This window comes from Numenius arquata, chromosome 2 (assembly GCF_964106895.1).
Source record: "Numenius arquata chromosome 2, bNumArq3.hap1.1, whole genome shotgun sequence".
Classification (NCBI taxonomy): domain Eukaryota; kingdom Metazoa; phylum Chordata; class Aves; order Charadriiformes; family Scolopacidae; genus Numenius; species Numenius arquata.
This window is the reverse complement of record NC_133577.1, coordinates 117,716,551-117,741,885: the sequence shown is the minus strand read 5'-3', so window position 1 is coordinate 117,741,885 and position 25,335 is coordinate 117,716,551. Positions and strand designations below refer to the sequence as shown.

At 39.9% G+C, this 25,335-nt stretch overlaps 1 protein-coding gene across 1 annotated transcript in view; it reads left to right on the top strand.

The window, feature by feature from the left end:
* Positions 1-23,563, top strand: part of KMT2E (lysine methyltransferase 2E (inactive)) — a 62,827-nt gene extending 39,264 nt beyond the window's left edge. Inside the window, exons 12-27 of the mRNA XM_074166572.1 lie at positions 1,127-1,244; positions 1,503-1,612; positions 3,251-3,512; positions 5,504-5,602; positions 7,545-7,709; positions 8,715-9,023; positions 10,903-11,157; positions 11,338-11,482; positions 12,268-12,521; positions 12,670-12,726; positions 14,162-14,725; positions 17,721-18,022; positions 19,852-19,940; positions 20,041-20,160; positions 20,321-20,412; positions 21,283-23,563. Of these exons, the coding sequence (XP_074022673.1) occupies positions 1,127-1,244; positions 1,503-1,612; positions 3,251-3,512; positions 5,504-5,602; positions 7,545-7,709; positions 8,715-9,023; positions 10,903-11,157; positions 11,338-11,482; positions 12,268-12,521; positions 12,670-12,726; positions 14,162-14,725; positions 17,721-18,022; positions 19,852-19,940; positions 20,041-20,160; positions 20,321-20,412; positions 21,283-22,797 (4,456 nt within the window). The 3' untranslated portion in view covers positions 22,798-23,563. The remainder of the gene's footprint in view (positions 1-1,126; positions 1,245-1,502; positions 1,613-3,250; positions 3,513-5,503; positions 5,603-7,544; positions 7,710-8,714; positions 9,024-10,902; positions 11,158-11,337; positions 11,483-12,267; positions 12,522-12,669; positions 12,727-14,161; positions 14,726-17,720; positions 18,023-19,851; positions 19,941-20,040; positions 20,161-20,320; positions 20,413-21,282) is intronic.
* The last annotated feature ends 1,772 nt before the right edge of the window (positions 23,564-25,335 follow it).

Genomic DNA, 25,335 nt, shown 5'->3' with positions numbered 1-25,335 from the left:
GAAGCACTAGAACAGGTTGCCCAGGGCAGTTGTGGATGCCCCATCCCTGGAAGTGTTCAAGGCCAGGCTGGATGGGGCTTTGAGCAGCCTGCTCTAGTGGAGGTGTCCCTGCCCATGGCAGGGGGTTGGAACTCGATGATCTTTAAGGTCCCTTCCAACTCTAACCATTCTATGATTCTATGTCCTTACAGATCTGTTCAGGAGGTAGTTTCCTCTTTCTCTGTTCTTCCCTGATTACAGGATTCTGCATTCTCAGTTGGGTAGTTGTGCACCTTAAACCAGAGATTGGCAGATTCTGCCATCCTAAAATAATTCAGAAAGTAACAGCAAATCTATTTCTGTCTTTTGTGAGAGAAATAGATTTTAAGTCCGTCAGGCCAAGAATGGAATCGGATCAACTTTGGGCTGTTTTACTGCCAAAGTTCTCTAGTTGGTTAAGTTACTGAACAACTAGGTGTGACTAAGGTGTGACTGCGACCTTCTTTCTGTGGACCATTTTGAGTTCTACCATTCTCTGCACAGACACATCTACTTGGGAAATTGCAGGAGGCCTGTTGGAGGAGAGAACACAGAGCTTTTGCTCAGTAAAGATGGAAGGGTTCCCTGGCACTTGTAATAGCACAACTTAGAGCACGTCTTGGCAAAGTAGATGCCCCCTTTCATTGAGAGGGTTGGGTGCTAGTGATAACTGCAGGTATTAGCAGGGATGTGGAGGTCTTGTTTTTATTCTGTTTTTTTAGATGATTCAGTGAGGCACCAAATTTCTACCTGAGTTTCATTTTAGGACCTGCCATAAAAAAAGTTTAAGAAAGATGAAGAATCTTAACCCTGTGTCTTCCATGTCTAGTGCTTGCGCTTGCCCTGTTATTGTTCCTCCCTTTAGAGTCTATGCAGAAGAATTACATCCTGGGCTGTAATTCAAACTTTTGATATTCTGAGAATACATTTGGAGAATGTACCAGTTGGAATCACAAAGCTTAAATACAGATGTGTCATTCTCAGATTAACGCACAAATTTGGTGTATCATGTCAAACATAGAATCATACTGCTAACTAATGTGAGAAATAAGTGATATTTGGCATCTTTATACATGATAAAACTCTGTTTTTCTTGTATCTTTTTCAGGCCATACCCATTTGTCTTGTTTTATTCCAAATTCCATGGACTAGAGATGTGTGTTGATGCAAGGACTTTTGGAAATGAAGCTCGATTCATCAGGCGTTCATGTACGCCAAATGCAGAGGTGAGCATATACATAAATTAGGTTTTATTTAGTTAGAAGTCCCCTTCTCCTTGAGTTTCCCAGTTTATGATTTGAGTAATCACTATAATTACTGTACAGGTACTTTCTGGGGAAAAAAAACAACGCAAAACAACCAAAAAATCAAAAAAAGCCCCAATAGAAAAACCTACAAAACCAAAAAAAACCCAAACCAAAAGAAAAAAACTGACAAAAAAGCCCGACATAATTCATTATAATATAATGTTCTCTTGAATATAGGTGAGGCATGTAATTGAAGATGGAACAATTCATCTTTACATTTACTCCATCCATAACATTCCAAAGGGAGCAGAGATTACTATAGCATTTGATTTTGATTATGGAAATTGGTGAGTACTTGAGCATGCTGTTGTAAAATACATCTAATGCTTATTAAGTTATGTTGCGATTCAGAGTGGCTTTGTTTCTTTATCAGTTACTTTCTTGCATGCTTTAATAACAGGGCTCCTTAAGCTCTGTATTTACAATGAACGGGGGGGGGGCAAGGTTTCTTTTGCATTTTTATTACTACATATCTGTTGCTAATTTCAGCAATGTTGTCATTACTTACAAATAATGCAGAAAAGATATAAATTTATAGTATATCTTTATTCATATTCCTCTGAAATTTTATTGTATGTACATGTCCTGTAGTGTGGGGGGAGTAGAGAGAAGAAAATCTAGAACTATTCGATAATGCCCTGTTTATTGCAGAGTGTCTCTGAAGTGTAAGTTCAGGAAGACAGTGCTGGTGGAATTTAGTTATAAATCGCGTTTGTTTAATGTGAGATTAAGAATGTTCAAATACATTGAATGAGTAGTGCCTTAGATTCTATAGTCTGTTACATATTTTCCTGAATATAACTGCTGCTCCATTGGTGAATTGGGGAAAGCTCTCATCAACTGTTACCACTGTTTGTAAGCACCGTTTTGAAATGGTAAAGGAAATAATTGTTCCAGTTCCATTCACATACGTAGGCTATTCAAACACCTCTTTGAAATCTGATGGCAATATAAGGCTTTTGAGTGCTATAATCTAGTAATGATTTCTTTGAGCTAGTAGGAAGTGTTCTAGGATATAGGTACATTGTGCAGGCACACCTAGGCTAATACTAACCTTGGAAACAAGCATTGAAGAACCTGTTTCTGTATGTGTATGTGGTTGGGTTCAGAACCAGTCCTCAACTGTTTCACCTTCTGCTGCACCAAGGGGCTACACTTCCCTGTGATCTGCTCGTAAGTCACCTTGGGTGCAGTGCTGTGCAGATGTGACTTCATACTTCTGGACCTGATCTAGTTATGTACATAGTGTTAGTACCTGTATTAGTCAACTTGGGTTCAGACTAACTCAAGATAACTTGCACTGTTAAGTGTCATGGATATACTCCCACATCTCTCACATGAAGACATCCTGAGAGGTTGCCTGGTTGATAGTTTTTTGGGAGTTTTGTTATTTATCCTTTTAAAAACATGTAGTGGCTGTATTTACTACCTGCAGCTAACAGCCTGTATAAGTTGAAGGTGTTTGAATAACAGTTCCTATGTATCTAAGTGGAACTTAAAATTGTACAAGGTGACTCTTGAGTTCTTTCCAGTGTGGTCATCCTGTAAGTTGTGTCTGCTGTCTTTGCATAAAGCAAGAACTCTGCCTTCTGTGCATCTGTTGATTCTAGTGTGATGGTTATATTTCCACCCAGGCTATACTCAGGTTTTAGACATCTGTTTTGTAAGCAAATACTAACCTTAAATTTAAAAGAATTCCATGTGGCAAACAGCCACCAGTTCTGTTAACCAGTAGATAGATTTTTGAACTACAGCAATATTGTATGTCTTGGTGAAAACTTGAGCCAGCTGCTTTTAATCTGGTTGGTTTGCATCATAGCAAGCGTTCAATGTGAAATGTATCGGCTCGTGTGATTTAGTGTTGAAAAGTCTTGTTGCTGTACAGCCTAACCAAAATACACCTTCTTGCATTTAATTACTTCTAGTAAATACAAAGTGGATTGTGCTTGCCTCAAAGAAAATCCTGAATGTCCAGTTCTCAGGCGTTCTGAACCTACAGAAAACATCAATACTGGATATGAAACCAGAAGGAAAAAGGGAAAGAAAGAGAAAGATGTCTCAAGAGAAAAGGAGACTCAAAATCAGAACATCACATTGGACTGTGAAGGAGCAGCCACCAAAATGAAGATTGCAGATAATAAACAGAGGAAGCTCTCTCCCCTCAGGCTGTCCATTTCTAATAATCAGGTATTGACACAAAGGTGATGGAAAGAAAAGCTTTTAAACACAAATACTCTCCTTTTGTAGTTACTAAAGGAATTTTAACAAGTCACTGGAAAGGGGTAATAATGGATAAGCTGTTTAGAATTTTTTACACTCTTCTCCATTTTTCTTAATATTTCATTGCATTTAAAGATATGTTGGTTCCCATACCGGTTTTAATTATACCTTTTTCCTCTGAATTTCTTTGTGGATTTCTGATGTGAAAGCTTCATGTCATGCTTTCGGGAGCTCCCAGTCCACCCTCAAGTGTGTTTTGGTTAGTTGCATGCGTTACTCAGGAGCATAGTATTTTAAACATAGCAATATACTTAATGCCCTGCTGCTGTAACAAATAAAACTTCCACTATTAAGTGTTGGCTGCAGCTCTGTGTACAAGATTAAATACAGTTTGGGGAGCCTGTAATTTAGGGAGGAGGAAGGTGTGTTTTGAAGCCGAATACTGGATAATAGGTGGATAGTACCAGCTACCTGATAATATACCATGTAGTCAGTTTCAAATTAGTGTTTCTTTAATATGTTGGCTTGAAAGAACTAGTGGGAGAGATACATAAGATGAATTATTAACTTAATCTTGTAGGACAGCTATTAAAAATAAATATTTAACAGGAGAAGATGGTTACCTTAGTAACTCTCTTTTCTTTCTTTTTGGGGGTGGGTGGTGGTGGTGATTTTTACTTTTTTTTTATTATTTTCCTTATGTGATGGGTTTTGATGATGATTTAGGAGCAGAGAGAAAGGAGTTATTCTAGGAGGGAGACATTTCCAAATCCTTAATCTTTTAACATCACTTAGGAGTGAAGGTAGTAAGGTGCAAACGAGTGTATTGACACCCAGTTTTCTTGATCAATTTGTTCTGGGGTTTTTGTAGCTAAATAGGTTGAAAATGCTTAGAAGTCCAGAAGGCACGACATGTGACAGATGTAAAGTCTCCAGAGGCAACATTTAAACTTTCTCATCTTAAGTGATTTTTTTGTTGTTTGTTTGTTTTTAACAAGTCATAACTAGTATTTGGAACCTTCTCCTGAGCTTTTAACATAGTGTACAGTGCTTTTATAGAACAGTCACAGGAGAACTAGTATTGTTTTTCAAAACAGAACTTAAAACAGTAAGAATTGTGAGAAGAATAAAGCTGTTAAAACATCTATCTAAACATAGAAGCCTGTCAATTAATAGCTTTTTTTCCTGGGGTGAAATATATAATGCTAAGGTAAAGAAAATGTATGGGAAAATGTAAATACACTTTTAAGACAAATGTTAAAAACACCATGTCGTCTACACAAAAGTGAAATTGTATATAGGACTAGTGAAGATGCATCTTTTCAAAGCTACCATTTCATTTTTTATTTTTTTTTTCCAAAACGAAACCCCATTATTAGTTGGTTAACTCTTGTGTTTCCTTATGGTATGGGCCCTATCATTAGATTCTATAGTGAGTTTAAATGGAAAATGTGACTTAAATAGAATCCATTCTTGAGCTGAGAACTTCTAAGTCTGTCTGTTAACACTTTGATATTCATTCTGTTTCATTAAAACTAATGTTTGTTGGTTGTTTTTTTTTTTTAATACGGGTGTAATGTAAAACTCCTAATTCTTCAAATAAAGTGGCTAAATCAGTGACCAATGTTAGTGCCCAAAAGTTTCTGTTGCTTTTGAAGTTTAATTCTGTTTTCTTTTTAGTATATTTTGGTTGGTGGGGTGGGTGAGTTGGGGATGGAACCCCAAAATTTTAATAAGGTCAGCATGCTAAAGAAGCGTGTCTAAACTCAGAATGGAAAAATGATTATATTTATAGTTTTATATGAAGTGGGTATTGTTTTTTTCACACTTTTGTATTGATTTACTGGCTTGGTTACCCTTGCTATAGTGTTCTGAGGATTCTTAGTTCTGTGTAGTTTTTACTTTTCCCTAGTTAGCAATAGTGGAGCTTCTGTAAAGCAGTCATTTCTGTCTTTCAGGAGCCAGATTTTATTGATGATATAGAAGAAAAAACTCCCATTAGCAATGAAGTAGAAATGGAATCAGAGGAGCAGATTGCAGAAAGGAAAAGGAAGATGGTAAGTTGGGAAGCAAGTAGCTGCTGAAAGTTATCACTAAAGCTTAGTGATATCTGCTCTTTCTGTGCTAATTGCTGCCTTTTTGTAGGCTTTTAGAATCTGAGTATATATGAAGTCAGATCCTTACATGAACTTCAACTTAAAATGCAAGGCTTGCTATTTGAGAGCATTTCATCGGACTTGATCATTGCTTCCTGACACAAACCTGCTTTTATCTTCAGCTGTATATAATTTTCTGTTGCCTTTAAAAAAGATATTGTAGAAATATGTAGATTTTATTTTCTTCACTTTTTATTATTGCATGTTATTTGTGATGACCACTTTATAGGTAGTATTGGGAGTCAGGATTTTTGCATCACTACCTACTTTTTTGAGTTCCCAAGTTATAAAGCCTCAGAAATCCCAATTTTCAGAGGTTGGTAGAACAGTGTTATGAAAATTGGCATTTTGAGATGTGCTTTTTTTGTTGGGCATTCAAAATGTGAAATACTTGAAATTACTAGTTAAATCAAAAGTTGTACAATCATATTACAGCAATCATTTTATTATTTGTGCTCACAGAACTTCTGATAGGTGGAGTTCAAGGTGGGATCTGCACAAACCTTAAAAAAATAAAGGGGGATTGGGTATAGATTCCTTTGGTCAGTATTTCTTACAACTCTGTCAGTGCAAAATTGATGAGACTTGTGTTTATTAAACAATATAAAGCAAAATCTACTCAAGTAAAATGTATATTTTGATATGAAAACTGAAGAAAGACAGCATGAGCTCTAATACTAACATAGAACAGCGTCTTGTCATGCTTTTGAGGAATGATTCTCATCAAACTCTGTTGGATGTACTAGTTTTGCTCCAGAGAACATGTTGGCTTTTCTTTTTTGGCACCCCACATTTGTATACTTACTAAAGCAAAGCTCTCTGTGAAACTTAGTTAAGCAGAGTTGCTGTAGTAATTAAAGATGTAATTATTACTCTAGCTCCATTACGAGGATTGCAAATAACTGCAAGTTTGCCTGAATTCCTGCATTTTACCAAGCAAACACGGGCAAGTTCAGTGGCAAAATAAAATTGGGTTCCTCATTCACTCATGAGCAGTGTATTTGTGGGTATTATTCTTTCTTTGATATAAATGCATTGTTACTATCAAGGGCCTGTTGACCTGTGGACATTTATTAAAAAGAAAAAAAACCACACCAAAACCCAAAAAAAGAAATAAAGTTTGTGATAGAAGCCCCCAGTTCTGCTATGTTTGTATTGTCTTAAGCAGAGCTCTGTGCAGATGAAGAGATCTGCCTCTGTACAGCACTAGGGCCTAAACTACGGATAGACAGAAAATTTAACTTCTCTGTGTGACCTAACATTATCTTATTTCAAAATAGTAATTCTTGGATGTTGAAGATGTAGTTCTGATTTTTTTGACTTGTAGTTTGTAGCTTTTTATGTTTAGATGTAGTTTGTGACTCTTGGAAAATTGAGTCAGAGGGTAACGGAGCTTTCTGTTGTTCTTTCATACACATATTAGTATTTTATATCTTCCTGGTCATTAGTGTTCCATTGTTTTTAAATATTATACATGCAAGTGGCTCAGAACCATGTGTCCTTTTTACGCTTATAGGCCAGAGATTTAGTAGTAAATCACTGGCTTATAATTTATTAGTAAGTCACTATTTTTATCAAGTTCTTAAATCCAAAGTAGGACTTTCTTCTTGTTTGTCAGGGTTGGTATGAGTGCAAGCCTTTCTTCAGAAGTCTGTAATAATTGCAGTCATTGTAACATTTCCCTTTTCTCTGAGTATTTGCTGAAATTGGTCTGCATGTCAACATGCACTGAACATGTTCTGAAGTACCTAAAAAAAAATATATAAAAATTATTTATTTACATATTTACATATGCAAAATCTTTTGACCAAAACTTGATCATGATTGTTATTAAATCCATCAGACAAGAGAAGAACGGAAAATGGAAGCTATCCTGCAAGCTTTTGCCAGACTAGAAAAAAGAGAAAAAAGAAGAGAACAGGCTTTGGAAAGAATCAGCACAGCAAAAACTGAGGTTAAATCAGAATGCAAGGAAGCACAGATTCTCAATGATGCTGAATTTATTCAGGTAGTTATCTGGAACTTTATTTTAAAGCTAGCTTTTAACATGGCATATTTTATTTGTTTGGATGTCAAGCTGCACTTGAAGATATATGAAACTTTTTTTTTTTCCTCTGAACTCAAATATATTTGACCAAAATATACATAGTTCTTTGACATTATATTGTGTTAGCTCTTGATTTTTTTTTTTTCTCAAGAAATAGGTCTAGAATCCATTTATGAGGAATTCCAGTTACATTAATTTATGCAAATGTGCACACACACATGCCAGCTGTATAATTCAGTCTCCCTTTAAAGTTCAGGGCAGGAGGTGTTTACTGATGCTGGCTTTAGCCAGAGGAGGTGGCTTACTTTAGGCACCCTCTATAACCAGTAGAGAATAACTTGCTTCTTCGGTAGGTTATTCAGGAACAAATTATAACGCTTTCTTTTCAAGGAAAGAAATTACTAAAGCATAGTTTTTTCTGAGTTCTTGCAGATAATACTTAATGTTTCATAAACACTTTTTTTACTCTATTGTTGCTGGATGCTAGGATGCTTTTTACCTTGCAAATAGTCTTACAGATTCTCAGTTCAAGTTGTTTATCTGGATAATTTCTGTCAGCATACTGTTAAATACCTTTTGTGACAATGCTGAACACTTGGTAAACTATAAATTACAAAAAGGTTATTGGACTGAAAGACGTTATGATGTAAGCAGCTGATTTCTAGCTTATAGATGAATGTGCTGTGGCAATTCTTACACAAATCTGTGTTGATCTGACCAGTGACTGGTGTGTGTGAATACTCTGCTAATGATGTAGCAGGTACTTGGGAGAAAAATACAGGAAATATTTTAGTTTGCCTTGAAGAAGGATAGAAATATTATCTCTGAAGTATTTTAGTTCTAACAACAAAAATGAGACAGAGGCTTTTTGGACCTGTAAAGGGGGAACTGACACTTTCTTTTAACAAAGATATGTAGCTTTACATGTGTGGGGGATCTGTTTACTGGACTCTTATTTTGTACCAGGAACCAGCAAAAGAAGAAACTGCCACCAAGCCTACCCCAGCCAAAGTTAATAGAGCTAAACAGAGAAAAAGCTTCTCTCGGAGTAGAACTCATATTGGACAGCAGCGTAGACGACACAGAACTGTCAGCATGTGTTCAGACATCCAGCCGTCTTCTCCTGATGTGGAAGTAACTTCACAACATAATGAAACTGAGAATGCTGCACTGGTAGCTGAGCCTGAGACGGAAACTGTTGTTACAGAAATGGTTACTGAAACAGAAGCTCCAGCACTTAATAAATGCCCTACGAAGTATCCCAAAACAAAGAAGGTATGTCTCTTAAGGGATGGGGAGGACTTTAACAGAGTTTTAAAGAGTTACAGACTTCTGCATCAGTATGGTTTTTTTAAAAAAAATTGACTCCTTTAAAAATAGCTACTCCCTGGTAATAAATTAAGAAATTAAGGGTGTGTAACATCCATTGGTAGAAAGATATTTTTGATTTTAAGAGACTTGCAAAATACATGTTTCAGAACAGTTGTGGAACATATGTTTTGTAAGGGAAGCACTTTCTAAATGGGCTGAAATAATAGACATAACCAAGACATAATTAAAGCTGTTAATTTAAATGGAAAAAAGGAAATAGAAGTTGCCTTTCCTTCCTTCATTCATCATATCCTTTTCGAAGATATTTTAATGGTAGCAAACAGAATATCTCAAAGGAAGTCATTAGCTTCTAGTACTTCTCAGATGTCTGTTCTGAAGTGAATGGATTTAAACACTCAACACTTAGGTGCATGCTTGGAGGGAAGATTCTTTATTCTCTTTAGAGCTTTGTTTTTAATTTTTTTTTCTGTTGGACTGCATTGTAGAAAGCCTGAAGAAATGCCCCAATATTCAAAGACACTAAAAAAATATGTTAAATCTGCAAGTGTGAATAAAACAGTAAAACTTTGTGCTTTAAAATTCTACAGACTGCATTAAAAAGTGACTCTTTTTCAGCACACTTACCAAGTTCTGAAAATTTTATTCAGTGGAGGGGAAAAGGGAGGAAGTCATAGGAAACTTCTTGTCAAATGAACAATAACAGTTCCAAGATGGTTTTATCTTAAACCCCCAAACATACTTTTTTTTTTTTTTCAAAAAGGCACCTGAGCATCCTGTAATAGTTTATTGCATCACTATTAAATTAATGTCAGAGGGGAGACTAGAATCTTTTTTTTGCATGTTGCATAGCAAAAAAGAAAGAAGTTACCCGAGAAGACAATTTTACTGCGCTTTTTTGCGGCTTGATAGTATTAAGGATAAATGTCTATGAAATTTCTCATTGCATTGTACCCAGTGTACCCTGAGTGAGGAGAAAGTCTTGCTTTAAAAATGAATTAATAAATATAAGTAAGTTCATAAAAGACAAGCAACTTAACACAGAGTATCATAATACATTTAATTTTAAAGCCTTAATGCATATTAATAATACTATGTGCTGGTTTTGCATGTCCTTAACTTTGTTGAACCATTGTAAGATTTAGGAGGTTAGTGTCTCTGCTAATAGGAACTAAAATCCACTGACATGTTTTTCAAAAACACTGAACTAGCTAGGAAAGAATACCCTTTTTTGACAAGTAATTTTTTTTTTTTGGCTTAGTAAATGTGTTGTAATTTATTACAATTACAGTAGAGAAGAATGGTCAAGCGTGACACATTGACTGAAGCACAGTCCTAACAGTACAGAAATCTGATGAGGAGTTTACTTAACTTTGATCTATTAATGTTACACTGTTTCCTCTCAGCTTGGATGCTCAGACACGAGTTTTAACATTTGTCTTGGAATTCTATTACTAAATTCCTATCATAAGTACAGCTGATGCCGGGCACTCATATAGTGCATTCAGTGAGAATTAAATACAAAAGAACTAAATGTTAGTTTACCAAAAAAACCCACCAAAAAACCAAAACTTAAAAAGCAAAACCCCCAAAACTTTGGTATGTGGAACAAATCTGTACCGATTCCTTTTGCTGTCCCCATTATTTTGTTAAAACTCCTCACTCTTGCCCTGTGTATTCTTAAACTTGCAGCCTGGAAATTAGCTGTTTTCTGGTTTGTGTAACAGTTGATTAGGTGAATAATTAGACTAAAAAATTTCTAAAGGCCACTGATAAAAACTGTCATAAAACACTAATTTATTTTTTTTTCTCTCTTTCTGTTTAGCACTTGGTCAGTGAATGGTTAAGTGAAAAAAGTGATAAAACGGGGAAGCCTACAGAGAGTCTGTCAGAAAGGCCTCTACGCATAACTACCGACCCTGAAGTTCTGGCTACTCAGCTGAATTCTTTACCAGGTCTCACTTACAGTCCACATGTATATTCAACTCCAAAGCACTATATTCGTTTTACTTCACCGTTCCTTTCAGAAAAGAGGAGGAAAAAAGAACCTGTGGAAAACATTACTGGCTCTTGTAAGAAGGTAATGCTTCCCTTCACTGTGGTTCCCCATCCCATATTAACTAAAAATAAGTCTTTATTTGCTAGCATGAATTCAAGCAGAAAAAAGCTGGCTGGCAAACCAGTTCTGTCATATGTAATATGTTTTGAAACATCAACCATTAAACTGTTAAGTCACTGATTTGAACTTGTTTTATTACAGCGTTGGTTGAAGCAGGCTTTGGAAGAGGAAAATTCAACACTGATTGATAGATTTAATTCACCATCGCAAGAGAGATCTAGAAGTCCAGCCATCAATGGTGAAAATAAAAGTCCTTTGTTACTGAATGACAGCTGTTCCTTAACAGGTGAAGCTTGTACTAATGCAGTACATAAGAGCTATGTCAAAGTAGTTAAATGTGGAATACCGTGGGTTTTATAGTGATGAGTTAGTGAAAATTCCAGGGTTATTTGCACCATTCCCTGATACTTTCAAAACCAGACATGCTTAGTTGCATAGTAAGTGGGATTTTTTCCCCCTTTAACGTATAATTGATACTATATAACTAACCACTATATCTCATAGTATTTACAGTTGACAAAAGACTAATGTTTTTGACTATGACTATTAAGAGGTTAGATTATAAATTCATTTTACATTCTGTCCTGTATATTTGGAATTCCTTTTCATTTCGCTGGGCCTGTGTTGCACACGGGGGGAAAAAGCTGTTTAGTCTTTTAGGCGTAATACGAAAAGGAGACATGCTAAAAACTAAATACACTTCCCTAAGGATATGGGGTATATCAGATGATCCCCGTGTACAGTCCTGAACTTGGAATTTCCACTTTTCAGCTCAGCAGGCTTAAAAATGCATAGAAGTTGACTTTCCCTTTTCTGGAAACGTAGACAGTTCTTTCCATCATCCTAGCACACAAGTTCCAGTTACTGATATATCTGTAGGCTGTGAAGAGTTTATTTTTCAGGATGTCTGTAGGCTGTTAACAGTTCATCTTTCAGGAAGCCTGCCCTTAAGAGATTTTTGTAATCGTATTTTTTTTATGTGGAGTTCACAACTTCATTACATCAGGTACTTAAACACCTGTGATTACTATATCTAGATGTATTCTGACTTTTTTTCTAATTTTGCCACAGATCTAACCACACCACTAAAAAAACGACGACTGTATCAGCTGCTGGAGTCTGCATTCTCAGAAACCTCCACACCTACTCCTTCTCCCTATGCCACACCGACTCATGCTGACATCACTGCCTCCGAGCCATCCTTGTTTGCTACTCCTCCGAGGGTGAAAACAGAAGATGAAGCTTGTAGAAATGGTTACAAACCCATATATTCGCCAGTTACTCCTGTAACTCCATGTCTACATGGCAATACCATGCACTTTGAGGTGAGATTTATAATGAGTTTCAGTGTGTTCAGGGAATGCGTTTACACATACTGTAAATCATTATTTGTACTCCTGCTACAAGGGGGTGTGTTAGGTTTCTCCAAGCTAAAAAAAGAAATTGACTTGCAATTTCTTCTTATTTATTTAGAATATTTCCTCACCTGACAGTTCCCCAGAAATAAAAAGGCGAGCTTACAGTCAAGAGGTAAGGATATTTGCCAAAACCTGCAAATGGTGTCTTGATTGCACCTGTATGGTTGCACTGTTCTTAGAAAATGCTTTTCATCAGCCATTGAAAGTTCCCTGGAATGTAAAGGGTGGCTTCCCTGCAGGCTTTATTTCCACTTCTTTTTTTAAACTGGATTCTCTTTCCTCTCTTTCTGTATCACTTCAAAATCCTGATGGCTGCCATGGAAAGGAGTAACTACTGCAATTTATAGATAAGAACAGGAGAGCAACACTTGTGCTTTTCAATCTGTAGTTAGATTTAAATTAACATTTCATTTTGTTACCAGCTTCTCTTAATTGTTTTGTTGAACCTAATTATGCTCAGAGTGAGAGAGCAGAGCAGAAAGGTAATAAATGGATTTAGGTGGATTAGTTCAGGAGCAGCAAGTGATGTTGCAATGTGCCTGGGTACTCAAAGCCTGCTGGGCTGATGCCGGTGGCAGGGCCACTGGGGTGCATGCCATGGGGACCTTCTGAAACTATAACTAAATAACTTGAACTATAACCCTAATGGCACCTAAAACAAACAGGTAAAAAATAAGTAACAACAAAAAGACATAGTGTGTTACCTTAATGGGGACTCTCACTTCTGGTGAGTCATGTAAATGAATGATCCAAAGACTCTCCCCTGGTATTAAGCACATAAATGTTTTGGGGTTTTTTTTAGGTCAAAATCTCAACAAATGTTGAAATGCACAATATTTTTCATACAGTCAGAGCTTTACTTACAACAATAATAGCATTCCTTCTAAACTGTTGTAATTTAATATTTTAATATTTATCTGACTTGAAGGGAGAGGTTTTACTTAGGAACTTTTCCTTTGTAATACAAATAATTTAAAAGGATTCATGAAAAACCTTAAAACATGTTGGTTTAGAAAAGCTACTTCTAGCCATGGATGTGTACGCTGGGTTTTTCATGTTTAATACAGTTTTAAGAAGTATAAAAGAAGCTCCTATGACTTTTTCCTTCTAGAGAATCCTGGTTTTAATACTGCCTCAAAATTTAAGAGTGTCTCAGAAAAGGTTTTCCTTTATTTTTATTTTATTTTCTTTTTGAAATAAATGTTTTGACACTGAGGATCCCTTTTGCATTGAATTGAAGGCTCTGTAGCTTCTTGGCCAGGGACTTGCTCTGTTGAAAATCCTCCCCTTTCTCTACCAGTCATAAATAAAACCTGGCATTTAAAATGTGTTTTGACTTTGGTTACTGTGCATTTTAATAAAACGCACATTAAGCAATACATGACAATAGTAGAAATAAGTGTCTGGTTGCACAACTTTCTTAAAAATAGGTAAATTCATGCTATTGGAAGGTCTTTAATTCCACGTACAGGCACAACTGAATATCAAAATAGTTACAATTTTGTTGCAATATGGAAAAATAGTTGACATGCTTTTTCTTCACACAGGGATATGACAGAGCATCGATTCTAGCACTGAATTCTTTCAGAAATTCCAACCTGACAGAAATGGGCCTGCAAGAAATAAAGACTATTGGATATTCCAGTCCAAGGAATAGGACTGATGTCACACGGCAGTGCACTGGAGAAATGGAATCTGTGTCAGACCTCCAGCTGGGACTCGAAGTAATTGAGCAAAGTGCACTGCATAAAAACCTGGAAGCCCCCCCACATGATAGGACTGATTCAAACAGCCAATTAGAAACTGCTCATTGTGGACGGGGCACAATTTATTCTTCCTGGGTGAAAAGTCCCGACAGGACAGGTGTAAATTTCTCAATGAATTCTAATTTGAGGGACTTGACCCCTTCACATCAGTTGGAGGTAGGAGGTGGATTCCGAATAAGCGAGTCAAAGTGCCTGATTCAAGACGATGCTAGAGGCATGTTCATGGAAGCATCTGTTTTTTGTACTTCAGAAGATGGAATTGCATCTGGCTTTGGAAGGACTGTCAGTAATGACAACTTGATGGATGGAAATTGCACACCCCAGAATCCTCCACAAAAGAAAAAGGTTATCATTTTAAGAATCATTTGGTCTGTCTTACATGGTCTGCTAGTGATGTTTCTATAACAGAAAGAACCATAATATAGTAAAAAAACCAACAACTGATAGCTCATCTTTAGATAGTACTATGTAGTAGACATTATTCAGGGGAAAATAATGAAGAGTAAAGCTGCATACACTCGTTAGTAAATTTACTTTTTCCAAGTTGTAAATACAAATTAACTTCTATTTCATGAGTCTTAAACAAGTTGCTCAATACATAATTGCTTTTCAGGTTTGAAAATGGTTGCTTATGTGAGCAAGTATTACAATATTCTACTATATAGAATATGTACAAGCATCGTAGAGAAAATACACTGTGAACATTTGTTACGAATTACTGCAAGAAATTGCACTAACAGATTTATTTATTTTAAAATTCCATTCTTTAAAATACTTAAGGTATCTTGGTTTCACTGTTAGAACTACACAGAAATCTATAGTTGCAAGAAGTCTTTTTCTTGGCTTAATTTCTTTTTTTATAAAATACCGTGTTTGAAAAACAAGCACAATCTAGATTTGCTGGTCTCATGAAACAGTTTGTGTAGGTGTGTGGTCATGGGCAACTCGCACCAGAACTGGAAGTTTCCCTGCATAACTGTCTCTGACTGGCCTTTACTGTCAGGTTTGACTCACGTTGCTCCTTGCAAAGGGATGACAAACATAGAAGGCAGTAGTCTCCAGTGCAGCAACTTGCCAGTTCTGTCTCAAGAGATGGTAGCAAATGTTCTTGTTTGAAAGATGTGTTTTATTTTTGTTACAGAAGGGACGATCAGGGGGTGGGGGCCTTCTGTGTGTGTACACGTGTGCACAGTGGGGTTTTGGTTTTTTGGTGCCATCTGCACCGCCATTGTATACACGTCCTTCCCTTTGCTCTGGAGCATCCTGCTAGGGAGAACTCATGATTCTTTCTTCTGAACTTCTCTGTCAGCACTGGATTTTTGTTTATTTTGCTTCAAATTAAGATAACTTGAAGGAAGATAGTAGGAGCTCTGTTCTTGCCTGGTCCTGACCATTAGAGTTTTATAGATCCCATGCGTGTTACTGTAGCCTTGCTGTTTTGGCAAAGCCAAAAAAACATAAGAGAAGGCAAAATTTCTGAAGGTTCACCGCCTTCTTTGTCTGAAGGCTAAATTAATTTCTTTTCAAATCCCAGCAACACTTAGTGCTTCAGTAACCCTCTGCCCTTTCCCTTGCTGACACGGATTCTTTTTGGTTGTTACTGCTGAGGGCTTACGCTACACTAATCCCCAGATGAAAAAAGGCATGACTTCCCCCTGACACCCCCAGGATTCCTGTCTAAAAGTCTCAGTTTGAAGAAACAACCAGGGAAAACTATATCTCTACCCCTGAAAGAATGGGCTTGGGGCTTTCCAAGGGTACACCGAAAAATGCAACTTTTTACAGTGTAAAAGGTAGAGAGGGGGAATCTCACCTAAGGAGAAGGTAAGAAGTCAGGAATTTCGTAGGAGAATAATAGAAGCCTTTCCCAAGGATCACAAAAGACATGAATGCCCTCACACAGTTGTTAAAGGAGGTTTTTTTTGTATTGCAACATTTCTGTGGGCATTTGCTCCTCTGTTTTCTCTTGTCATTGTATAAGTTCATTGCATTTCAATACGATCCCATTTCAATATGATCCCATGCATAGTGGCCACAATGCATAATTTCATCCATTCTTAACGCTTCAGCTTTCTTTAAAGTGCTATTCTTCAAGGGATCAGAGTCACATGATACAGAAATAATACGAATTGTTTGAAAGCAAGATCATTTCTTAACCTTTTAAACTTTTAACCTTTAACTTCCTGTTATGAAAAATCAAATATTTTTAAGTGTTCTTACCCTGACACATAGATGAGTCTTTAATGGACAGATCTGTTAAAAAACAAGCAAACAAAAAAGCCCTAGGGCTGCAAACAAAGCAGGCTGCCATGGTTTCACTGTCTGTGTAGAAATGGATGTTTGTTTTTATTGAGGACTAAGCGAGTTAAACATGAATTTTTGCATTACTGCATTTCAGTGTCTTGGTTTGGATGCTATATGGTTCAGAGTAAGTTGCTAATAACTAGAAGAAAAGATATAAATACATTAAATGTCATTTCCACCAGACTAGTTTCCTTACTGAATAAAGTAGGTTCAGACCTTTCAGACCTATCAGGTCAATATTTCAGCTTTCTTCTTCAAATCCTGAAAAAACATAGTGAAAACATTTGAAAAATTATTTTTCTCACTGGGGTTAACTTAGTAACATTTAAACTGTTCCCTACTCTATGGAAGCTTCTGTGTAGTGATTCGTCTATACCTACATATATAAAGTAGAAACCGCTTTTCCCTTCATTGCCATCATTTTTGGTAATAAACTTTATTTGGAATTTATCATTAAAGTATATTCTTAACCAGTCAATTTTAGAGTGCAGTAAAGACACAAATTCAAAATAAACTGGGAAAAGAATATGTTAAAAAAAATGTACGAAGAGCTTGAAGAATTGTTTGATCTATGCAGTAGAGTGAAGCAGAAGTGTAGTGGCTTTTTCTTATGAGGGAGTCAGACTGAGAGCAGGATGTGACATACCTTAAAATGAGCTTTCTATGTCAGTACGGTCTTCCTCATGCTGCAGTTCCAGGAAGAACTATAAAGTCTCTTGTAGCTTCAACCAGCGGTGTGACTTCAGCAGTGACCCTTTTGCTGACCTGCATCATCTTCTTTCCTGAGGCAAAATGCACTTCCTTCTCTTGGCAGTAGCTTTTCTTTACATCGTCCTTACAGTCATTAGTTGCTCAGTGCTCTGTAAGTTCACTGCAGGTGCAGTGGAATAGCTTAAATTAGTCTATCCCCATTTTCTTTTAGCACCAAGTAAATGGTATGTCTTACTGAAAGAATACATTTAATCAAATGTGTCAGAAAGGAAACGAGTAAACTTCCCTTCTGATGTTTGGGTTTTGTTGGTTTTTTTCTCCGTAGGTATCCTTGTTAGAATACCGTAAGAGACAACGGGAAGCTAGAAAAAGTGGCTCAAAGACGGAAAACTTCCCCCTGGTTACTGTGTCTCCTCATGCTGCTGGTGGAGGAAATATAAGTAGTAACAATGGTGCTAATGATGGGTATAACAACAGTGCTGAAAACGGGGAGCAAACTGATAACGCTGCAAGCCTGCCCTTACCACTGCCAACTACTGTGTATAATGCAGCTCCAGAAGACGTTGGCAACAACTGTGCAATTAAGGAATCTTCTTCCAGTGAAAAGAATGAACCAGAAGTTCAGTGGTAAGCACAGAACTATGGGAGTGAAGTGCTGAAGAATTATTTACTTAATTCTAAGTTTTTTCTATTTGAAGTCTAGTTTTTGTTGGTAAAGGGTGCAGTTGCAGAGTACTGATTGGAAACCCTTCTTTCAGATCAGTAAAGAGTTGTCTTACCTCGTTCCTCAGAATTGTAGCTCATAAAGGTTATGAAAAATGTATGAAAGATGTATGAAAAATGGCCCATAAGATACTGGCTAACTTACTTTCATTCTGCTTTGCTTTTTGATTTTTCTAAGAGCAAAATAGGTATTGGTTGGAACAAGACAAGTTGCCTAGTTCTGTAACTTACAACTACTTTACCTACGCAATTTTATAAGTCTGTAGAAAATGTCAGCAGTGAGTAGGCGTTCTCCTTCCACCATGGCACGGGTTGGGATGTGAGCGCTTGCCGAGGTGTGTGGGGGAGGGAGCAGCAGTAGGATGGAGAGAGAGGGGGCTGTAATGGCTCCGAGAGATCCGAGACCGAGCCTCAGCATGGCCTTGGTTCTGCACTCGCATCCTTGTGTCCACACTGCTTCATCTGTGGGTTGAGGAGAATATTTTTCATCTTACATCTCCAAATTTTTTCCAAAAGTACTGTAGGGAGGAAAGGTGGAACAGGCTACTCGGGAAGTGTGTTTCTCAGAGACCTGGCTGGAGTGTCTGTGGTGTTTGCTGCTGGGCAGTGCGCGGGGCTGCACACAGTCTGCCCATAGGGTCCTTCTGCTCAGGTAGAGAGCCTGTGGTGACATCTGCATCTCTGTTTATCATCATTAAACGGCTCCCCTGTGTGCAGACCATATGCTCTGTTGGATGCCATACCAGATACTCCAACAATCAAAGATCCTGGGGAGAGACACAGTGTGAAGGGGGATGAGATAGAATGACTTCAGTCTATATAAACATTGCACATTATTTTCCACTAGAGTTTTGGTAGCTGTCTCCAAACTGTTACTAGCACAAAATAAACCCTGCAGATGTTCTTTGTGCTGTAGTGAAGGCCTAACAGTGTTGGGGATGGACATGGGCTGAGGAGTTGAACATCCTTCTGCTCAGATGCTCCAGCTATGCCAGAATAGAAGGATTTTGTAGAGCCAATTGAAGGGAGAACGTAAGTGTAGTCTTCAAAGTTTCACTGCAGCGGGGCTGTAAGTTCACTATGCAGAAACCAGTGTACTATATTGCAAGCAAAGAATGTGAGAAACAGGCTAAACAGGGAAGAATTTATTAGTAAGTTTTTGCAGAAAACCTGCAGAAAGCACCAAAATTTATTTCAGTACAATGGTATTGTACAGTAATGCCCTATGTTCTTCCCTGAAAGACAGAGTTCTGTAGAGCGCTGTCATTACTGTGCTCCTTCATCAGATTGTGATTGTTGGATGCAATTGATTATAAAAGAGAAGATACGACTGTCATTTCATACCCACTGCCTGGCAGGTTAAATGCAGAAGGTTAAACGGAGATATATTTGTAGTTGTGCATTATTTACAACTATGGATCCACTATTAAAAAGTAGATTCTTTAAAAAAAAAAAAAGACTCTTTCCATCTTTGGAAGAAGAGCATTTTCTACACATGGAGAATATGAAGCAGTACCTGCAGCCTTTAATTTTTCAAAGTATAGTTTTTGACTATAGTGGGAGAAAATAGATACAAAATACTTAAGAAATGGCATTCCTTATGTACAACCAATTACTTGGCTTTTACATGAAATCAACACTGCAAATTTTCTCTGACAAAGTATTTGCATATACATTGTCCTGAATTTGGTCGGTGGGAGTACATCCTCTTAAAATGTGCTTCTCTCTTCCAGGACTGCATCAACCTCTGTGGAACAAGTGAGAGAACGCAGTTATCAGCGAGCTTTGCTTCTCAGTGATCATAGGAAAGACAAGGACAGTGGTGAGTTGATTTATGACATTGAAGGTGATACATCTGACCAGTTCCCCCGTGGGAGTCCGGAATCGTTCTAATGTTGTGTTTGGGTCTGCTTCGTCTGTAGGGGGAGAGTCACCCTGTAGGCCATGCTCACCGTCTCATGTTCAGTCTCCACCTTCATCTCATTCAAATCTCATTTCCCAGTTGCAGCTTAAGGTCCCTTCTTTCACTGAATTTATGGAAGGTCAGTAAGCAGATGACCTTGTATGACACTTGACATATTGAATAGTCTCGTACAACAGCTTTAATGGCTCTTTTAAAGTCATATATAAAGTGCTTAGAGATTTTTTGCAAAAGACTTGATTTTCCCACTTTTATATTTTATCTCTGCTTTATGTCTGTAGAACCTGATCCTGAAAATCCAGAGCCCGCTTCTGAATGTCCGTCCCCAGATACTTCACAGAAGACTTGCAAGAGTCCCTCAAAAGCAAGCAAGGTAATGCCCAGTCTGCGCAGGAGCACGTGTGCATGTTGTGTAACACGCATATGAATATGTACATACATCTCTGATTTATCTTAAAGAAATGTTAATGATGCACTTCTCAGAGAAACATGTATGTATGTAACCTATCTGTGCAATAACTTAACACTGGTAAACGTGTAAGAATATCTGTGGAAAGCCGTATGTGCTAAAAATAGTTGGTTTGTGTTCTGTTCTTTGGGTAGCTCTGCCTGTTGATGTATCATCTTGCTTCTGTAGCCACAGGAGAAGATGGTACCGGTGGATTCGGCACCTCTGCTGTTCTCACAGCAGTGACGTGACTTACCCGCTTGTCCCCTTGACAGGCGTTTGCTCTCGCCCTGTCAGGGTTCGGCGCTGCCTGTCAGTAGAGGCGCTGATACGCAGAACGATACTGAGTGGCTCCTGTACAGTATTAATTGAAGTCATTCAGGTTGTAAGGTTTAGCCCGTCTGCTTGCACTACGCCAGTTTTAAAATGTTAAATCACTCTAAAAATGGCTTTATTTTTGTAAATGGTCTTGCCTGAAATGATTTCTTTCAGACTCAGAAATCTAAAACTTTAACAAAGAAGGGATTCTGACTTTGGGTCATATTTCTGTTACTACTTTAAAATACACTTGCTAGTCTCTGACTCTCAAGAATGATTGATATATACTTGCTGAAAATAGCCTCCTGCTAAGGTTAAGCTTCCTACTGTTGCTGTGTGGGTTTTTTGGTGTGGTGGGTTTTGTTTTTTTTTTTCACCTGTGCCTCAACACTTTTTTCACCACTGGGGGAGAGAAGAGTATTCTGAGAAGTTGAGTATTTTGAGTGTTCGGCACTGACCACCTCTCTCTCATTCTAGCCCTCGTCACCGAGTCCTGTAGTTTCAACGCAGTCACTTGGAAAAACGCCCACAAAACCAGATTCGCACTGGGAAACCGCAGCCAATGCGCCCGAGGCCGAATGTGTGAATCATCCGAAACCCGAGCTGCAACAGAAACAGCTGACAAACAATGTCCAAGCACTTTCAAAAAATCATCCATCTCAATCACACCTGCGCGGTTCTGCTGAGCAACTCGCCCATTCACAGAAGTTGCCTTCTGCACCTTTGAAGCTGCATTGCCCCCCTTCGCCTCACGTGGAAAACCCTCCCAAGGCCTCCACCCCCCACGCGCCTGTGCAGCACGGTTACCTGTCACCAAAGCCTCACTCGCAGCAGCTGGGATCTCCCTACAGACCTCATCACCCACAGTCACCTCAAGTTGGAACCCCCCAGAGGGAAACGCACCGGAACTTCTACCCGGCAGCACCCGCCCTTCAGCCCAGTAACCAGCAGCCAGCTGGCGGACCCCTCTTCACTCAGACAACTTCAGGACAATCTTCAGCTTCTTACAGCCAGTTTAACCAACAAAATCTGAACAGCAGCGCCCCTCCTCCCCCGCCTCCCCCGCCCCCTTCTTCTACTTACTATCAAAACCAGCAGCCCTCTGGAAACTTTCAGAGCTACAGCCAGCTGAAGGGCAGCATACCCCAACAGACTGTGTTCTCATCCGGACCAAATCAAGCACTTCCCGGCACCGCGGGTCAGCAGACGGTGCCGGGACACCACGTAACTGCAGGGCATTTTTTGCCCTCTCAGAATCCCAGTATTCATCACCAGGCGTCGGCGTCTGCTGCTCCACCTCCTCCTCCGCCACCACCCGCTCCGGGACCTCACCTCGTACAGCAGCAAAGTACTCATCAGCAGCACTCTGTAGCACACGTCGTCGGGCCGGTTCACGCCGTGGCGGTAGCTCCCGGATCGCACATTCATTCTCAAGCTGCTGGTCATCACTTGCCACCGCCGCCTCCGCCCCCGGGTCCTCTCCCCCACCACCAACCTCCCCACCCTTCAACCGGACACCAAGGTTTGCAAGCACAACACCAGCACGTTGTAAACTCTGCACCTCCCCCGCCTCCGCCCCCACCCTCCAACGTTATAGGCTCCGGGCACCACCCAGCGTCAGCACAAGGGTTACACCACCCCTCTCATCAAGGACCCCCCCATTTTCCTTCCGGCGCTCACACGAGCGTGTCCTCCTATTCCTCGCAAGCCCCGCATCACACAACGTTAGGACCTGGACCTCAACATCAGCCTGCTGGAACAGGACCTCATTGCCCGCTCCCCGGTCAGGGTCCTCACATCCAACCTCAAGGACCAAACAGTATTGCAACCCCCGCTGCTCCGGGGTTCTGCCCCCACCCCGGCTCCGTCAGCCTCCCCCACGCGGTGCAGGGGCCGCAGCAGGCCTCCCCGGTGCCCGGACAGATCCCCATCCACAGAGCACAGGTGCCGCCCACTTTTCAGAACAATTACCATGGGTCAGGGTGGCATTAAAACGGATCCCTTTAATTCTCAACATTTTTAAAATGTTCTGTAATATAAACTGTGTATATTTCATATGTACCTGTTCAAGGTACTTTTTAAAGCTTGTACATGATACTTTGTATAAAAGCGAACACCAGTGCTCTTTCATTATATTCTTTCCATTTTTTGCTTTTTAAAATTCCTGAAAATGTGCTGTTCAGCCAGTATTAGGTATTTCTTTTTATTTTGTAAGTGAACATTCCAGCTGTTTTTTCTGGCAGTAGGTTTGATGCTGCATAATCTTTAAAATTTTATTGTTGCAGTTAAAATTCATTTAGTGAATGTTTTCTATATTACTTTTATACATATGTAATTAAATAAGTACACAGGCTAAGTGATGGCACTAACAATTATTTTTTTTTCATTTTCTGTCAACAGTTCTTTGTGTGCATAGAGCTAGAAAACAATGCAATACAAATTTTTATAGTTTTGGTGTGGACATGGCTTTTTGTTTCATCAGTTATTTGCAGAAAATGTAATTTAATGTATAGACTGTTTCTAATGTCTCTGACGAGTGCTGTAAATACTGTATTTCTTTTGCTTGTAAAATTGCTTAAAGCTTCTTTCATTTGATATAGTATTGTATATAATAAGTCTCTTTTGCAAAAAAAAAAGTGTGATCTTTGTGAAAGTAGTACAGTATATGATCTTTAATTTTTTTTTTTTTTTTAATATACTGTCACATTGCAGCACTGGTTGGGCATTTTAATTCATGTTAATAAATCACAACTATGTCAGTTTTAACTCCTTGTCCTGGAAGGGTGGTGTGTCTTCAGGGCAGCAGCTCTCCCTGTGGGAAGCAAACACCCCCTGCAGTCAGCGGGGGCTCTTCACAACCCTGCGGTGGTGCTGGCTGTAGGGGGGGGGTTATTTCCCCTGCCCACTCTGGGGGCCAGGGAAGATCACCCCAAGCACAGCAGGGTCCTGGGAACAGATCGATTAATTGGGGGCAGTGACGTGTTACAGGGAGTATTCGTATACCTGTATCAGCCCTGTCACCCTGACCTGGGCTACAACCCCCCTCAGGTGGATGTTAGGGCCCCCCTGAGAGCGCAGAGTGTGGGGCTGAGCCCGTCAGGCTCCCCAGAGAGTTTAAACCTCAGCTCGACTGCATTTGTAAGGCAGCCCCCCCCCCCCCCCCCCCCCCCCCCCCCCCCCCTGCTCCTCGCTGCCCCCACCCTGCAGCTTCCCGGAGCCAGGGGGAGCCGAGCCTGTGGTGCTAAAAGGGGGTGCGGTGTTAGGAACTATAAAGCAGCACTGAATTCTTTATTTTAAGGAAGCGGTTTATTCCTGCTGCTGAAGAGCAGTGTCCAAGATGGTGCTGATGCACTTGCCAAGTGCAGTGATTCCGTAGTGGGTGTGGGAGGGTGACCTCCCACGGCAGCGGTGACAGGGACTCTGCTCCACGGCTCCGCCTCGGAACCAGAGGAGAGAACCTGAACTGGGACAGGATGGGAAGTGGCTGTTCCTGCTCACCAAAAAATGGTGGTAATTCTTTTTAAAGACGTAGAAAACAAACAGGGGCTACTTTAAATTCTAATTTGCCTGTAATTATTGAAAAATTTTATTAGCAAAAAATGCTCTCCCGCACAACTGCTGGCTCTGGGAAGCACACGCTGCAGGGAGCGTCCTGTTGCGCTGCAGCAGCAGAACAGGATTAGGCCGTGGAGGGCAGAGAACCCCCGTCAGCTGCTCAGACACCCGTTCTGAGAAAACATCTGCATCACCCTCTATAGTCCAGCGTTCGCATCTGGTTGTCCTGACCCCCTCCTTTCCTCCGTGAAGGAGGTCACTACATCAGCTCAACTGTCAGAGCGTAAAACGTTGCTGCAGAACGGGCCTGGGACGACACAAGGTGCCCCCATTTGCGTGTGCACAGGGCAGCGCGCGGGCGCCGTACTCGCCTTGGCTTGCACTCAAGCGCTGGCGTTTCCTATGGAGCTAGAACAAGCTGCTAATTCCTGCAGTGACCGGGCGCTGCCCGGGGCTGGCCAGGTGTGAAGCCAAACATAATTTTTACCTCTAGCTCTGGAGTCCGTTGTGGCCTTGTCCTTCTCAGCAGAGCGGTCCTCGCAGCCGTTAAAAGCGGTTCCGGTGCGAAGAGCTCGGGGGGCGGGGGCTGAGGGGAGCCCGTCCTGAAGCCCGGCTGCTGGCAGGGCCTCGGCGCCTGGACGAGTTTCTCCTGCCGGTGCCTGCGTGTCCCTCTCCGTGGTGGCCTTGCGGTTTCTTTATGGAGGAGCGGCTGCACCGGCCTCTCGGGGCTGGGGTAAGTGCTTGGTCGGAGCAGTTAAAGGCCTCGTATGAAATACTCTTGTTTGGTTTTGTCGTGTTTCACCTCACAACCACTTCCACCCACCCCCTCCTGCCACCGTACCCTTCAGGACACTCTGCTTTACGCCAGGTGACATATTCTATCCGTTAACAGAAAGCTGCTTTTGGCTTTGGCCAGGCTGAACAAACACCCCCCCGCGCCCCCCGCCACGGACCTCTAGCAAAGAAGGGGTTGGA